We start from the raw sequence: 16,891 nt of genomic DNA, 5'->3' as shown, positions 1-16,891 counted from the left end.
AATTCATTTACAAAAATTTGTCAAACTAAGCAGGCCAATCGGTTAATTTTTTATTTTTTTCTAAATAAATAATTTTTATTACAAAATAAAAATAATTAATTGTTGGATTAAAATATTAATTTTGGAGCAAATATTTTCCCTTCTAATAGGTTATTGCGTTAAAATTTGAGATATTTCGATTGAATTGTTAGAAACTGAAAAAAAAAAAAGAGAAAAATTTAAATGGGTTAAAACGGATTAGTTCGTTTATTTCACGAATCAGTCTATTTAATTAATGGATTAACCAAGCTGAGCTTGTCAAACGTCTCATTATGAGATTAATTTGAGTAAAAAAGTCCGTCTATTTAAGGTGATTGTACGGGCCAGCTAATAACTTGGCCCATTTTAACTGCCAAAAACTTTGACTATTCATACATTATTTTCATGTTGGATACATTTTTGTTTATTTTTCTTTTGACGGATCTCGTGGACTCAACTATTGGGCCTTGCTTTGTTAACATGTCCATATTCCAGGATCCAACAAGTAACAGCCCACAATAAAAAATAATGCGTCAGATGACCAAAAAAAAAAAAAAGAAAAACCTCATTAACATTTCCCTTCTAATTTGGATCTTGGAAAGTTCACCTTATGATTTATTACAAAGTGAACATGATTGTATCTAAAGGGTTGCATTGATTGAGATTTGAGCAATGGGCCACAAAGGGCAGCAGTTTGGTGTTTTGTGATTATTGTCATCATTTCCAGATGTAATTATTCGTTTAAGAGTATAGTTTTACTTTTACATGAACGAATTCCTTGAAAAAAATGTTTAAAAGTAGTGTAGAATTAGAGCTCATGGAGCGGAGGACATTATGCACGACAAGACCACAAGAATAATCCTACAATTTGGAAACAGAAAATAAGTTAATTAATGATAGTTAGTTATATATAAATATGAAAAATAATTGAATTGGTTACACGACATGTGAAAATGATTAACAAGAAACGAGGGCGGAGGCCTGCACATTCTGTAGTATGTGAATGTTATATATATTGTGGCCAAGTGGGTACCATCTGCCAACTAAGAATTGCAAGACTACTAATGGGATTTAGATCTTCCATCTTTTATTATATATGGTCCCTCTCATCATAATTCTATTTTTGTTTGCCAGCAGCATGGTCAATATATAGTACTCACTACTCAATACGGTATATATGTGCAATTCAACAGGAAGAATGTACAAGTTTATGCAATTATATTATCTAACGTACCATGGTGTAACAAGAATGTTATAGTTTGAATGGAAGAGTTAACAATAGTTTTTTCTTTTTTCAAATACAAGTTCATTCCTTATGTACAAGTTTGTTATGTTGCATCAGTATATAAGATCCTTTTACTGTATGTGGATGTTGAAGAAGAGAAGGGAAGATGGAGGGAAGGAAAGTAATGAATGGTGTTTAGGATAAAGAGGGTAAAAAACCGAAAACGAAAGAGATATCAGATAATAGTGTGGGACAGTGTGGGTTGGGATGTTGGCATGCTGGGAGGGGTGAGACTAATAATTGTAACTGAGAACTGAGAATGAGAAGTGAGAAGAGTGGTATGCACATGGCCACTATGCTCCACCAAATACCAACCCCATCCCTTCCCTTCTATTTAAACAGTAATCACAACTCACACAGATATTAATATGCAATATACTATAAAAAAGAGAACTCTTTTCTTTTTCTTCAATTTTGAGAAGGACCAGGGATTAACATGAATTTAAATTACAAGAATAATATTTCAATAGTTAAAAAATATTTTATGCAATTAATGAATCAAAATTATTTGGTTATTAATGTAAAATATTGATTCAATTGCGGGGTGGGGACGTGGGGTCCGTGGGTGACGAAAGAGACAGAGAAAGGGAAGCTAGGCTGGCGCCAAATGAAGAGAGAGAGAGAAGGCGGATTCTAAACCCTTATCAATTCCCCTTTTCTTTCTTTCTTTCTTTGCTTGGTTCATTTCCGATTTCAATCGCTCTGCTCTGCAACACTGCAAGTGAGAATTGAGAAAGAAGGATGAGAGAAATAATCAGCATACACATAGGACAGGCTGGCATCCAGGTTGGCAATTCTTGCTGGGAGCTCTACTGCCTCGAACATGGCATCCAACCCGATGGAATGATGCCTAGGTAACTAACTCACTCACTCACTCACTCGCTCACTCATTCCATTTCAATTTCAGTTCTTCGATCTGATTTCTGTAACTGCCAGTGACACATCCTTCGGAGTGGCGCACGATGCATTCAACACTTTCTTCAGCGAGACAGGATCCGGCAAGCACGTTCCGCGTGCCGTCTTCGTCGATCTCGAGCCAACCGTCATCGACGAGGTCAGAGCCGGCACCTACCGCCAGCTCTTCCACCCGGAGCAGCTTATCTCCGGCAAGGAGGACGCCGCGAACAACTTCGCCAGGGGACACTACACCGTCGGCAAGGAGATCGTCGACCTCTGCCTTGACCGCGTTCGCAAGCTCGCCGACAACTGCACCGGCCTCCAGGGCTTCCTCGTTTTCAACGCCGTCGGTGGCGGTACTGGCTCCGGCCTCGGTTCTCTCCTCCTTGAGCGCCTCTCCGTTGATTACGGCAAGAAGTCCAAGCTCGGCTTCACCATCTACCCTTCCCCTCAGGTATAACTTGAAGATTTTAGGGTTCAAGAATTTACCTGCATGTTTTCTATTCCCTAATCTCTACTTTGCCTGAAATTGACGGTGCTCTAATCTCTGATTTCAGGTTTCGACGGCTGTTGTGGAGCCATACAACAGTGTTCTCTCCACTCATTCTCTCCTGGAGCACACTGATGTCGCTGTGCTCTTGGACAATGAAGCCATCTATGATATTTGCAGGAGGGCGCTTGATATCGAGAGACCTACCTACACCAACCTCAACAGGTTGATATCTCAGATCATATCATCCTTGACTACTTCCTTGAGGTTTGATGGCGCCATCAATGTGGATATCACTGAGTTCCAAACCAACCTTGTGCCTTACCCTCGCATCCATTTCATGTTGTCCTCATACGCCCCTGTTATCTCGGCTGCCAAGGCCTACCATGAGCAGCTTTCAGTGCCTGAGATCACCAATGCAGTGTTTGAGCCCTCCAGCATGATGGCCAAGTGCGATCCTAGGCATGGCAAGTACATGGCTTGCTGCCTAATGTACCGTGGAGATGTTGTTCCAAAGGATGTCAATGCCGCCGTTGCCACCATAAAAACAAAGAGGACTGTTCAGTTCGTTGACTGGTAACAACTCTTACTGAACTTTGTTTCACTAACGGGTTCATTGATCATCATATTATTTTTTACTTGGAACATGTTTGCTTTCTATAGTTTTACATTGTTGTGTACACTCAGTGACCTGGTGATATCGAATTTTAATCTTGAAAATAGTAGCCTCATCCCAACGTGGGTAATATAACACGATAAGGTGCCAATGTTGCTCAATTCAATTCTCATTCCTTGGAGTCTTGGGAGTTTTGTGCTGTGGACCAACAATTTAGTAGGGATGAAATAAATTTTCGTTGTATCACTATGATATACAACATCAATCTAGCTGTAACACTAATATGTGGACCATAAATTTATTTTGGTACGGGTAGGGTAATTTATAACAATAACAATGATTTTGACCTGTCTTTAAGTGCATTATTCACCTCAGAATTGTTTAGCCTGGTTGCGTGTGAAATATAGCTCGTTAACTGAGCATTTATGTGAATCTTTGGTGTATGTCGGCTGCAACGATGTGATCTCTATTTTGCTGTCTTTTTCTATGATAGGTGCCCAACTGGCTTCAAGTGTGGTATCAACTACCAGCCTCCTACAGTTGTACCCAGTGGGGACCTTGCTAAGGTGCAACGGGCAGTCTGCATGATCAGTAACAACACTGCAGTTGCTGAAGTGTTCTCTCGCATTGACCACAAATTTGATCTCATGTATGCCAAGAGAGCCTTTGTTCACTGGTATGTCGGTGAAGGCATGGAAGAAGGGGAGTTCTCCGAGGCCCGTGAAGATCTTGCTGCTCTTGAGAAGGATTATGAGGAAGTTGGAGCTGAGGGAGCAGAAGATGAAGAGGAAGGAGAAGACTATTGATATTATAAATAATTGAGAAACCATTTTCTACATAATTGTTACAAGTAAAAAGGGGTATATGCTTCGTTACATTGCCCCGAACCCGCATTGTTCCTTTTAATCCTGTGTGAAGTAGTTTTCTATTATTCCAACTGTTAAGTGATTAAAACAATTATGTTTCTATATGTTGACTTAGGATTCTATCGTTTGTTGCTTCAATTGTGTATTCAGAGTTGTCCATCCTATATGTTATTATATTTTTTCTTAGTTTATGTGTCGCCGCTTTCAATTTCTAATAGATCTCCGTTTTTATTATTTCAATATAGATGGAAGTGAAAGATTCACCGAGGCACGTGAATCAAATGTAACTACTGCTAGTCTAAGTGAAAACACTCATAACAGCAATGATAGTCAAGTCTTTGTATGGAATGAATGAAAGAAAGTCAATCATCTTTCATGATGCTTTTTAACTGGATAGAGTCAAGTCTTTGTGCATTTTATGTTGGTCTCAAAAATAGAAAATGCAGCACCTAACAAATGTGAGAATCTTTGGTAATGAGGAGCTTTGTACTTTTGATCCGTTGGCCGCTAGATCATTCAGTATCAAGTATCATTTGGAGCTACAGGTTCAGTTTGCTTAAAACTCAAGTAAGCCTTTAAACTCCAAATTATTTGGCTTGAAAGAGAGCAAAAATAGAATGAGCCTCTAGTCTACTTTCGGGAACCTGCCATTGCTAGGCTGCAACTTTTTCCCTATTTGCATATTGAATTTATCGAGCTCCAAGAAATTTTTGTGCCGTTTATTTATTATGGATATGTTTGGTTGAAGCTAGAATAGTAAACTATCATAGATGAGCTATATGAGTAACTTTCACTTTAAAAAAATGACATGGAAAAGGTGGTAATTTCATACAAACTAGAGTATTCTAAGTGCATATAAATACTTCCAATTACAAAAGTCGATTTCTCAAAACAATTACTCATGGATAAGAACATGAACATCAATTAAAGCAGAACAAGTGGGAGAGAGGATAACTGACATTACACTCATACTCATTCCCATGTTCATCCTCATTCATGGCAAAAAGTGAATCTGACAGTTTCCTTTCTTCATTGAATCCACTTTCTGGTGATAATATTGGTAATTCATTAATCCTTTGTTGAGCTAATGCCCATGAATAATCAAACTGATACTCATTTAGTTCAACCGGACCCGTTGCGCAGTTCATCATATTCAATTCTGGCCTATAAACATTATCAGAAACTTGGTTCTGAACCCAAAACAAAGACTCACCTTCACTACTACCACTATATCTACATGCATGGTTTTCTTGCTTGGCATCTTGAACATTGGGACTAACCATAGGGAATTGGTTTTGACTTCGAGTTGAGATGGTTCTACGATAGAGCAGGTTTCTGATTTTGAGAGATATAGGAGAATTGGGAGCAATGGTGTGACAAGTGTTGAAGTTGGTGCGAGTGTTGGAACCTCTAAGGAGAAAAGCAGCTTCATCATAGGCTCTAGCAGCTTCCTCAGCAGTTTGATAGGTTCCAAGCCAAATCCTTATCTGCTTTGATGTATCTTTGATCTCTGCTGCCCATTTTCCAGAAGCTCTTTGCCTCACCCCAACAAACTTTGACTTGTTCTTCATATTCACTTTCTCTTTGGTCTTTTGTTCTTCGCACTCTATACACATTAATTCATATGCATATGTTAAGCTAGCCAAAACCCAAAAACATATATATAAAGAAGATTCACAAGTTAAAGAATCTAATAGTAGTGGAATGCTCGTTTTCAGTTTCTTGTCTCATTTAACTAACATCTTATTCTGTAGTGGTTGTCCTCAATTCTCATCACGGTGGCTTAGCTTGGTCAACCCAATTTAGACAAAGCAAAGCATGATTCGTGATGACCACTTTATATAAAATGTTATCTTTTTCGATTAGTTTTAAGATGTTTCACAGTTGAGCCTAGAGCCTATATACATAGCACCGGTTCATGCATACTATTTTAAATAGATAATTTCAAATTATTTCTTTATTATATAGTGAATAGCTGTAAAGAGTATCACAAATGGCATACTATTTCAAAGTCCTCATCTGTTTTCGAACTTGTTAAGTGATTATTGTGCCTTTATTTTTGTTGAGTAAATAGTGAAATAAAGCTAGCACACATGCTCTTTTTAGGTGGTTGAAAAAGTTAATTGTTTCAAGAAATTAAGACAACAATATCATCTTTATGTAATTTGACAAAGACACAATTCAATTATTGATTTAACTATCCTGCCTTGATTTTATTTATCGAGTTTTAATTAGTGAAATAAATCTAGAAGACATCCTTTCAACAAGACAGGTGATCAATGAGACGATGACAGTTCATTCTTTCAAAGAATTAAAACAAAAGCATCTTTAGTTAAGCTTACAATGACATAATTCAACTATCAATCTTATGTTCTTATTTTTTCGTCAACGGTGTGTTCTTTGTACCCTCTTATGTTTATATAATCACAATTCAACGCATCATTTTTGCTTCGTTAACAAGGTAATTGATCATGAACATAAGCTCTGGTAAATACTGTTTATAAAGAAAAATTATCCTCAACCTTAATGAATAAATAGTATTTTATATGATACATTTCATACTCGGTGATAATGTAAAAATAAAAAAGGAACCAATACAAATGACCAAAACTGTATGAATTGTCTCCCAGACAACTCTATTCTTACGCAAAATGGTAAGAAAAAACAAAAAGAGGAATAGAAACAGAAGCTCCCACGCCACAATTGCCTACCCTTATTTTGGGCTAAACGGCACTATTAACACTCGTAATATACACATTCTACAGAAAGTTTCCTTTCCAATCACAATTGAATCTGCATTCTCAAAACTGAAGCCATGTTGCTATAAAAACACCATGCAAGAATGAATGATGGAAACCATCTTATGGCAAAGAATGGGTAACAAATTGAGAGACCACCAAACCGGAAAAAGCATGTCCCCAAGCAGTGCAAGACACCAATAGCGAACTCAGATGTGACGCTATCAAGAAAGGATAGACTTCAAGGAAGCAAAACCATGGAAACTATGAAGAAAGGATGGATTGCAATGCAAGCTGTTGTTGCGGCTGCAGAGATGACCAAGTAGAAGCAAGAGTTGCAGGCGGCAAGGTTTGCTGAAGCTGTCTGAGCAGATTAATCATACGGCCAGCAGTTTGTTCCGTTGCGAGGTCCTTTCCAGCACACAAAACCTACATCGCATAAAATGGGCAACATTAAATAGAAAATACAAATAAATCAAATCAAATATGCATTGGCTCATCAAAGCAGCAAATGCTTGATAAAAACTAACCTCAGCAAAAACTGAAACTATTTTAGGAAGGTACTGATTGTTTGGACCCAAAAGCTCACTGTCAGACCTACAGGTAAACAAAAATGATAATTAGAACAAAAAGAGAAAATGCAGGACTGCATTAGGAAACTAAAAAGGAAAATTTGAGTTCCTTACCTTTCAACCATGGAACAAAGTTGATCATGGACAACTTTGGCCTCAATCAAATCACCTTTTATTGGCAAACAGTTCAACCATGCAGGAATCACCTGTAAACATAACACAAGATTGCAAAAAGATTAAATAAGCATATGCCATCTCAACCTGACAATTAAAAAACTCAGCCTCCACAGAGATTACACCATGATAAGGCAAGATGTTGATGAACAAGCCAAACAATAAGAGTGACCATTAACAGAAAAAATGTAAAGACCTGGGCAGAATCAATACTATCCCGATGAAATTGGCAAATTTTTCCCAGAGCTGAAACAGCATTATCATATGCCATTACATTATCTGAATGAAGAGCATTAGGATGCTGGATCACAGCATTTAACCTCGAAAGAGCCTCTGCAATGAGCCACTAACTTGTTAATTAATGTAATGCAATACATATCAACAAATTTTATTACAGAACGAAGCAGTACCTCCAACCAGAGGTTTGAACACGGATCCACCAAACTCTGCACAAACACCAAGGCCATACACAGCAGCCTACAGGAAGAAAGAAAGAAAAAAAAAACTTGAGAAGAAAAAATGGAACTCAAAATATCAAACAATGGAACATGTCTAATGCCTGACCTGCCGGACATCAGCAGTCTCATCATTACAAGCCTCCAACAAGAATGGAAGATATGTATCATAATACCTGGTCAATTAGTGAATACGACAACTCATTCAGCAAAACATTTTGATGATAATCAAGAGTAGACAGCAGCACTTACTTTATAGCTGCTTCACGACACTGCTCCGCAATGTCGTCAAAAATGCAAATGGCAATTCTCCTCTCTTCAGGTGTCTTGTCCCTTCCCTATATCCAACAGTTGAGAAAATATTATGATTTAATATAAAAGCAATACGTGAGCTTGCAGATGATGGACATGACGACCAGAAAAAGTCGTGTGTGTGTGTGCAATTTTATTGCCCTGAAGAATTAACCCTGCAGAATGAATGGCTCATCTCTAACTCCCAATTTATTTGAACATAACCCACAGCCAAATTAAATTCCCAAAGAAAGCCTAAAGATTCATCGTTGAACTAAAGCTTTCAACAGTGTGACTTGAAGAATTCAGGAATATTCCAAAAATAATATGGTCACAGATTGCTGCTATCACACAGATCCTACGTTTTAGAGCCATCACTACAATTCGGTGCAGCTAAAACTTAGAAAACAGAAAAATATAAACAGTTACATATACTTCAAGTACGATCTAGTACCCCAATCAAAATGCTAAATGACCAGCTCAATAATAAAAATGCAGTTAATATCAACAGAAAAACTAATTAGAGAAGAGAAGTGACAGCTTCTGGGAGGAACATACCCACATAGGTGTCAAATATGATGACAGTTCATCGAAGAAAGGTAAGAAGGAGGCTTTGAAGGTTTTGATCAAAGTTCCCAATATCTCTCCCACCTGGGACACATAAATGTTTTGAAAGGATGACCAAAGAATTTATCTGTACGAACATAATACAAAGACAGTAGCCCAGCAATCAACATAACTCAGATTTTTTAAAAACGAATTTAAACAACTAACTTGATCAAAAACTTCTTCCTCTTGTTCATTTTCCTCTTTAATCAGCTCACTCTCTTCAGCATCAAAATCTTCAGCTTTGGTCCTCTCTGCCCTCTCTCTTTTCCTACTTGAACTAGCTGTGATCACTTGTTTTATCTCGTCAACAATGGCCTTGACCTGGCTTTCATCCAAAAGCATCCCAGAAATCTGAAGGACACAAAAAGAACAGAGCACATACTGGATTGAGGCTACACAGGAATTACTCTTTCCTTGTAATAATTTGATTATAAAATAAATAAGTGACAACAAAAAGGGTATTCAAAAGGAAGTAAGCAATAGGCATCCACCTTAATAGTGAAGGGGAGTGAAAATTCTTGCATAATAATATATGATTATTTTTAAAAACAAAACTACAAAAACCACAACAATTACAAAGTGGAGCAGACTTGCTATCACGTGGAAATGAGGGGAAATGGTTGAACAGATTAATAACCAATTCAACAAGAAAAAATATAAATCCTAATCTAGAATTCTACTATTCTAGATCAATTATAAAACATGATGTTAGCTAATATATGCGAGGCTAGATTTTATTTCCAACTAGAATGTTAAGTATCAAACTTCGAGTGTAACACCCCCTAATTTTGTATAATATTTATCATCTAATGATACTAACCTGTAAGCATTCATTCAATGAATCCAACATGCTTGCACAAATTTCTGTATCTGGTTCCTGCAAGCAAACAGAAGAGGGAGAACTTTAGCACAACAAATGCCGTTGTAGAGCCTGGCCAAGCGAAGTCCACCCAATATAACCTATATTAAGCTTGGTTATCAAATCCATGCCTAGACTAGGTCTCCTAAACTAACAAAAAAGTCCATACTGCACTCACAAAGGAACACCTCAGCTTATATGATATTTAGAGACTGATCAACAACCCCTAAGGATTCAGATCATAATAACAACTTACTCATGCTGTAAAAACCTAATGAATTCCATATAGATGCATCTAAGAACAGATAAACTTGTATAAGGAATACCTTATGTAACGCGTCCACCAGAGCTGGGATTATACTGTCACTCAAAAACTTTAAATAGGATGCATCCCGACCTTGAGATTGCCCTTTCTCAATAGCCAACTTTGCAGAACGTAATAGCTCCGGCATTGCTAAAATGATATAGGAAATCATAACCATTAAAAACAGCTGGGATAATGGCATAAAACAACTTAATGAGCAGAGGAAAATTGTTAACAAAAAAGATGCAAAGGAACAATCATTCTTATACCTGAAACGGCTGCTTTTCTAACCTCCTCATGGAAGTAAAATTTAAGAAGTGGAACTAAAGTTCCTGCAACCTGTCCCACATGCAATTTAATACTCAGAAAAAGGTGTTTCTATAAACAAAGTGCAATATGTAAAGGTGTTATTAACTTTTATAGTGTTCCCAGTCTAACCTGATCAATCCATGGAAAGAATCCTTCCTTCAACTCATCAGCATAACAGCAAAGCATGTTACAGGCTGTGGCCTTTTCTTCCAGAACACTAGTTTTGATACCAATTCTTTTGTCCCCAAGAGTGATGGTCTCCATACTATATAGTGTAATGAATAAACAAAACTTAGTTGGATTTATCTTGCCTAAGTAAAATTATCAATGCATCTGATTCACCGGTCAAATGAAACTGTAATGAGCATCCGAAATGACTGCAAATATGTATGTGCATGTGCATCAAGATCTATGTGTGCTGTGAGCACAGTACATACAGCATGAAATGCAAGCAAATTTCTTAAGTATTGAAAACAAAGAATAAAAAGTGTCACTAAATCAGAATTTGTTTAAGTCAACATGAACATATTTTAGGCCAAAATGACAATACATGAAAGCAAAGGGGAACCATTTTGAACCAAAATAGTTAACCAAGAGATGGACTAGATTCAACACCTGTCATCATCAGAATCATCAATATCATTTTCTGAATCAGCTGATGTAATGGTCACATCAGGCTTAAGTGAAGCAGACCGAAGCAAAGGCGGCATAACAAACTCCATATAAGGAAGAAAATCTTGCCCCAGACACTTGCAAAGCCTAGCCCATGCCTGTAACAAATGAAAGTTATTGTGACTGGATAATCTAATTCGCACTTTATGTATGCACTGGCAGTAAATTAAGAACTATACCTGTAGCATGTAACTGGTTGTTGGATCATCAGTCTCCATTTGAGATACTTGTAAGGACATAAGAACTTCCATGACCTATTAAAGAGCCAGCATATATCATATATAGGATAAATACATGAGAACTTGCAGAGGAGATAGAGAGAACAGAGAAGTTCTTCATGAAAGAGACAAGGTGTACTGTACGGTTCACTTCATTAAGCACTTAACTTCACCCTTTCCAATTAGGACTAATCATTTGTTCTAGCCGAGGTTGAAGGTTGTTTGGAAAAATAATATAGAATTGAGAAAACTCTTTATTAACTCAGAAAGTTGTGGTATATCAATTTCAAAGAAAGTAAATAATAACAGCCTACCTGTTTAGCATCAGCCCTAAACTTCTCCTTCCCAACAGCCATTCCAACTAAACTTATACACTCCATAGACTTGGCACGAAGCATGCGGTTAGACTTGTCAGTTGCATTAACCAATATAGCCTTCAGGTACGGCATGACAGCATCATAGTATTTTTGGAAGTGTTCCTAAGCAAGACCACAACACTAATGAGTAAATTATAAGAAAAGGAACTAATAAGATTATAGATATTGACATTTGCAAATCATATAAAATACCTGAGATGAATCAGCCACTGATGCTAAAGCAGTTAAGGCGCCCTCTTGTACCATTTGCTTACCATTCTAAAAACACAGGAAAGAAAAATCCAAAATAAGTGGTATGATGAAAGAATATATATGTATTAAAACAATAATATTACTCTTGGGAATAATATTCTATAAACATACCTGAAGAATGACAAGCAATTTGCTAACAATTCCATCCAAGTAGGGTGTTAAAATATCAGGTGTGCAGTTCTCACTGAAGTTGAGTACTGCTGAAGCAGCATGTGCCTGTATAGATGATATTACAGAAAAGTTTATACTAGAAGCTTATCTAATTAAAAAATAAGGTAGATCCAGTGCCTGTATCATATTACATAAATGTTTATAGTAGGGCTCAATGGCGTATGTAGCCGATCCCACATAGTGGGATAAGGCTTTGTTGTTGTTGTTTATTATTTTTCATTTTTACTTTTTTTAAGGTAGATCCACAAACGGCACTCTTGCATAGCATGTTGACTATCACCAAAGGAATAGAATAAAAACAATTGCCATCAAAATATATGAATCTAACAGGACAGTGAAAGTGCTAATGTGCACTCTGCCAGTATTCCCACTTCTACTTAGTATTTCCTCCACCAACTACAACATATAATACAATGTCACTCTATGAGTTTATGCCATATTGAGAATGCAAGAAACTATTATTGTAAATGAATCCTGCACTAGTTATAAAGTTGCATAGCAACAATCAAGACTATATACCCAAAGCTCATAAGGAAATGACAACATTTTCATTTAAATTTCCACTAATCATTGTGAGATTATCCACATGTTCAGTGACAATAAAAACTACACTGACCTGCACACGAGGATTTGGAAAATCATCCATGGCAGCCGCTAGTGCTGGCAACACTCCTTGATGGTATTGAATTTGCAAATCTGGACCCAAATCAGTAGACAGTTGACCGATTGCATTGATAGCTGCCCACCTCACACGAGGGTGTTGATCATTGAAGGAGTTTAATACCATGGCCACAACTTGATCCAAATTCTTTATCATGACCTGCAGCAGCAATGGGAAGGCAACACAAAATAAAAACCACAAACACGGAGTGAAAAAAAAGGGGATACTTCCTACATGGATAAGTAACTTCACAATCAACAAACAATCATATACAAATTACAAGATATTATACTACCTAACATGAAAAGTTAACAGCAATTCGAAAGTTAAAGTTTCATGTTCACTACCTTTGAGCAACCCTCAGCAATTTGAGCAAGTGCAATCAATGCAGCATGGCGTTTTTGCCACTCAGGAGCAGCCAAATAAGCAGGCAACTGTTCAGACGCAACCGGGACAATAGTATTCCCACCCAGTGATATCGAAAGCCTATCCAAACACTCTTGTCCAACACTGTAGTTACTTGTTTCGCCGGCATCTTCGTCCTCTGTCTCAGCACTGTGCCAAGCAGGATCATCCTCAATATCCAACAGCATCTTCATCAGAATGGCGAACATCCTGCTGATAAACTGAGGCAGCTTCCTCATCATCCCAGGTGCCCTCTCCCTCGCCTCGGCCAGAGTAATCACAAACTCGATCGCCAAATGCCGGGTCCCTTCCTCCAGCGACTCTGCCTCGGCAATCTGAAGCATGGCTCCAACAACATCCACCAGCTGCCGCCGGAGGAACCTCGGCTCCGTACCGGCGAGCTCGATCAGAAGTTCCAGCGCCTCTTGTGCAGTGGCCTCCTGACCGGAATTCAGCGCCTCAGTCAGCGTCCTCATCATGGCCGGCAACAAATCCTGGAACCGGTCCCGATCGGCGGAGCCAGACAAGCACTGAATGAAATTAATAACTGCATTCAACGCGGCTATCCTCACATCGGAATTCGTGGTCGGAGAGGTCAAGCACTGGAGAAACAATCCGTGAAGATGCTTGATGTGAGGCGTGAGTGACTCCCCGATGTACTGCGACAACTGCGCGAAGATGAGGAACGCGGATTCTTGAAGCTTTGGAGAATCGGAAGAAACGCACTGGAACATAAACGGAAGGAGTTCAGGCCAGGCGTTATCAGGGAGGATCCCGGAGGCGAGCTCGGAGATGGTGTCGCAGAGCTTCTTGGAGATGGATTTGACGTTCTCGGTCTGGATAGAAGAGAGGAGGAGGGACTTGAGAGAAGACTGAGTTTGAGGGGAGAGGCGTGGCCAGAGGTATGAGTCGTCGCGAGTGAGCTGCTTGCGGAGGAGGATGGCGGACATGGCTCGAGCCTCCTGGTGAGGGGAGGAGGAGAGGAGGTGTGCGAGCTTCAAGGAGAGCGTGTCGGGATCGGTCTGCTTGCAGAGGTTGAAGAGCGCCTCGGCGTGGGACCGCTGCTCGTTGGAGGAAGACATCAGGTGTGAGATTAGGGTCTCGAATGGGGATGGATCGGGCCCCAACACGGCGGCCAGTTCCGATTGCTGCAACTGAGTTGACTCGGGATCCATTTCTCTGTTTTTTTTCTTTTTACTTTTTTGGTGGCTGGCGGCGGCTGAGAAAGAAGAAGAGTGAGAGCAGAGAAATACGATGATATATTATGATTGATGATTGATGGAGGCTTTTTTAGGGTTTGGAGAGATGGCAGTTGATAATGAGAGTGACTCAGACTCAGATTCACACTCACACTCACTCACTCACTCACTCACCCACCCGTGTTCTCTCTCTCTCTCTAATCTTCTTACTGTTACTCTTTCTTTCACTCTGCGTCGCGTTGTGTGTGTTTACGTTACCGAGTCTATTTTATACGGTGCCAGGGAGAGGGGCCGTGGCTTGGTATGGTCTCTGGCGGAGGCACGGTTTCCTATAAATTAATTTGAGTATTTAACACATCAAAATATAAGTACAGACTAATTTTATAATTCTATTACTGTAATGGACAGTAAAAAAATGAAAAATACCCCGTGTGTTTCTTTTAATACAGTGATTGACTGTCTAATGAGTAATAACTAAAATTATGTGTACATTAAACAATTTTAGTTCTGTACAAATCGCTCTCGAAAATAATTTTTAAACATATTCAACGAAATTGTGATATTATATCAACTTATATATTATTTATTTATTATTAATTTAGATAAACATTATAGACTTATAATTCAAATAAATTCCTTTTTTATTCCATAATTAGTGTGTAGGGGCATGTACAGATTTTCTCTGCTGAGAGAGAGAGAGAGAGAGAGAGAGAGAGAGAGAGAGAGAGAGAGAGAGAGAGAGAGAGAGAGTGGGGCTAATTAGGGTAAGCCGCGAAGCAAGTTGTGTAATGGGAACATTAGCTGTTGTTGCCCATGCTTTTGTACTCTCATCATTAGTCTATGCCTTCTGTTCTTTTGTTTTTCATATGCTTTCTCCTAGTTTAGTTCATTTTTCCTCATCTCTAATCTAAATCATTAATCATGTGCTTTGCGTGCATTATTTGCGGCTTTATTAACTTCTTTTCATAAGAGTTTGGTATTGACTATATTGTTTTTTTTTCTCTCGTGTTAAAAAAAGGTGGTTTGAAAAATTTTAGGAGACTGACCCTGAATGAAAGGGCATCATCATATGCTCACTATATGAGGCGTATTAGGCTATTAGCTGACAACATTTTACAAGACGTATTATGTGATAGCCCCGAAATTGGTACAACTTTAAGAAATATTCATTGTTTTGTTAGTTCTGTGCTGCTGACCTGCTATTGTTAGTTGGTAGTGCGAGTGAGTGGCATATTACTCTTACCCTGCACTCTGTATTTGTCTCAATAAATATAATATAAAAAAAAGTAACTAATAATAATAATCCATGAAAAGAAAAAATAACAAGTGGTAAAAGTAAAGAAAAAGTCTACTATGCAGATGTTAACAAAATTTACAGAAAAGATAAATAGATCTTGATCTTTTGTCATGCAGATATTTAAATTTTTAAAAATTAAAAAATACATTTTTGTTTTTTATTTTTTTAAAATTAGTAATTTAGATTTTTCCATCCAACTGAGTTTGTGAAACATAACGAAAATGTCTGACATAGATGTTATTATGCTGATATAATCGTAACAGTGTCTTACATGTGGATGTGGCAGAAAGGTTTAGGGACAAAAAAGTCCTTTAATCTTAAAACAACGTCATTCCAGTCTTTCTCATTATCTCTCACGTATCAGTCTCTCTTCTTTTTTTCTTTTGCTTTCTTATCTCTCCATATCTTTCCTTAGTCGCTCTTCATTCTAAGAGAAAGAGGAAAAAAAAGCCAACTAAATAATCTTTCTAAAATCTATACAAATATGATAAAAGACTGTATCCATTTCAATAATACTTTTTGTTTAAAGTTATCTTGCTTCTCATGCTCTTTTCTCATCTCCGATTCATAGGCTTCAACCTCCTTTGCAATTTTGGCATCATCAATCTAAATGAAATTTTAAAAAACAACCAAATCAACTTTATGTAAATATTATTAAGAGTAAATTACCATTTTTACCCACAAAAGTTGAAAACACTGATACATCTACCCATAAAAAAGGAAATTACCATTTGTACCCATAAAACATGAGTTCCATATAACAAAAGTATCCAAACACTAAAAAATCACATAAAAACTCCAAATTACCCTTATCATCATCCGCATCATCCACCCCTCCTTCTTTCCTTCCCTGTCTCGTCCTCGTCTGAGCCAAGCTTTGAGTTCAAAGGCATCACCACCTCATTTCCTTCATCACTACCACCACCACTATACCTCCATTATCATCTTCTTCACATAAAGCAACAACAAGAACAACAATAGAAAAAGCAAATTGTCGCAGACCACCACTCCACCACCGGCGACCACCAAGCTGTCGCCCCCTCACCTGATTTTCTCTCTTCTTCCTCTCTCTCGCCCCTTCTCACCCTTGTTCCCTTCTCGGCTCCTCTGCGTAATCGCCGCCGCGGCACTCAACAGTCGTTGGCGCCGTCAAGTC

General features: G+C 38.1%; 3 protein-coding genes across 3 annotated transcripts; 1 reads left to right on the top strand and 2 right to left on the bottom strand.

The window, feature by feature from the left end:
* Positions 1–1,899: 1,899 nt before the first annotated feature.
* LOC130968462 (tubulin alpha-5 chain) lies at positions 1,900–4,358 on the top strand. Its single transcript, XM_057893745.1, has 4 exons — positions 1,900–2,157; positions 2,240–2,654; positions 2,758–3,266; positions 3,800–4,358. The coding sequence occupies exons 1-4, from the start codon at positions 2,045–2,047 to the stop codon at positions 4,110–4,112; spliced, it is 1,350 nt and encodes a 449-aa protein (XP_057749728.1). The 5' UTR covers positions 1,900–2,044; the 3' UTR covers positions 4,113–4,358.
* Positions 4,359–5,040: 682 nt separating this feature from the next.
* Positions 5,041–5,788, bottom strand: LOC130967321 (ethylene-responsive transcription factor ERN3-like). The gene has a single exon (XM_057892135.1). The coding sequence runs from the start codon at positions 5,786–5,788 to the stop codon at positions 5,093–5,095; it is 696 nt and encodes a 231-aa protein (XP_057748118.1). The 3' UTR covers positions 5,041–5,092.
* Positions 5,789–6,650: 862 nt separating this feature from the next.
* Positions 6,651–14,691, bottom strand: LOC130968342 (uncharacterized). The gene is made up of 20 exons (XM_057893555.1): positions 13,182–14,691; positions 12,790–12,993; positions 12,114–12,218; positions 11,943–12,008; positions 11,688–11,852; positions 11,335–11,409; positions 11,099–11,253; positions 10,613–10,748; positions 10,444–10,513; positions 10,197–10,324; positions 9,832–9,888; positions 9,177–9,362; positions 8,961–9,053; positions 8,364–8,449; positions 8,221–8,287; positions 8,067–8,133; positions 7,853–7,989; positions 7,597–7,688; positions 7,441–7,507; positions 6,651–7,339 (listed from the first exon to the last, which is right to left on the bottom strand). The coding sequence occupies exons 1-20, from the start codon at positions 14,412–14,414 to the stop codon at positions 7,175–7,177; spliced, it is 3,354 nt and encodes a 1,117-aa protein (XP_057749538.1). The 5' UTR covers positions 14,415–14,691; the 3' UTR covers positions 6,651–7,174.
* Positions 14,692–16,891: the final 2,200 nt, after the last annotated feature.

This window comes from Arachis stenosperma, chromosome 3, assembly GCF_014773155.1.
Source record: "Arachis stenosperma cultivar V10309 chromosome 3, arast.V10309.gnm1.PFL2, whole genome shotgun sequence".
Lineage (NCBI taxonomy): Eukaryota > Viridiplantae > Streptophyta > Magnoliopsida > Fabales > Fabaceae > Arachis > Arachis stenosperma.
Note: the sequence above shows the minus strand (reverse complement) of the source record. Positions and strands in the feature narration are given on the sequence as shown.

What these genes read in the sequence shown, in the direction of transcription:
- LOC130968462 (XM_057893745.1), top strand. Translation starts at nt 2,045, where the DNA reads ATGAGAGAAATAATCAGCATACACATAGGACAGGCTGGCATCCAGGTT. An exon ending in CCCGATGGAATGATGCCTAG is followed by an intron (nt 2,158 to 2,239) that starts GTAACTAACTCA and finishes TGTAACTGCCAG; the next exon opens with TGACACATCCTTCGGAGTGG. An exon ending in CCATCTACCCTTCCCCTCAG is followed by an intron (nt 2,655 to 2,757) that starts GTATAACTTGAA and finishes CTCTGATTTCAG; the next exon opens with GTTTCGACGGCTGTTGTGGA.
- LOC130967321 (XM_057892135.1), bottom strand. Translation starts at nt 5,788, where the DNA reads ATGTGTATAGAGTGCGAAGAACAAAAGACCAAAGAGAAAGTGAATATG.
- LOC130968342 (XM_057893555.1), bottom strand. Translation starts at nt 14,414, where the DNA reads ATGGATCCCGAGTCAACTCAGTTGCAGCAATCGGAACTGGCCGCCGTG. An exon ending in AGACTGCTGATGTCCGGCAG is followed by an intron (nt 8,134 to 8,220) that starts GTCAGGCATTAG and finishes TTCTTCCTGTAG; the next exon opens with GCTGCTGTGTATGGCCTTGG. An exon ending in CTTTGTTCCATGGTTGAAAG is followed by an intron (nt 7,508 to 7,596) that starts GTAAGGAACTCA and finishes GTTTACCTGTAG; the next exon opens with GTCTGACAGTGAGCTTTTGG.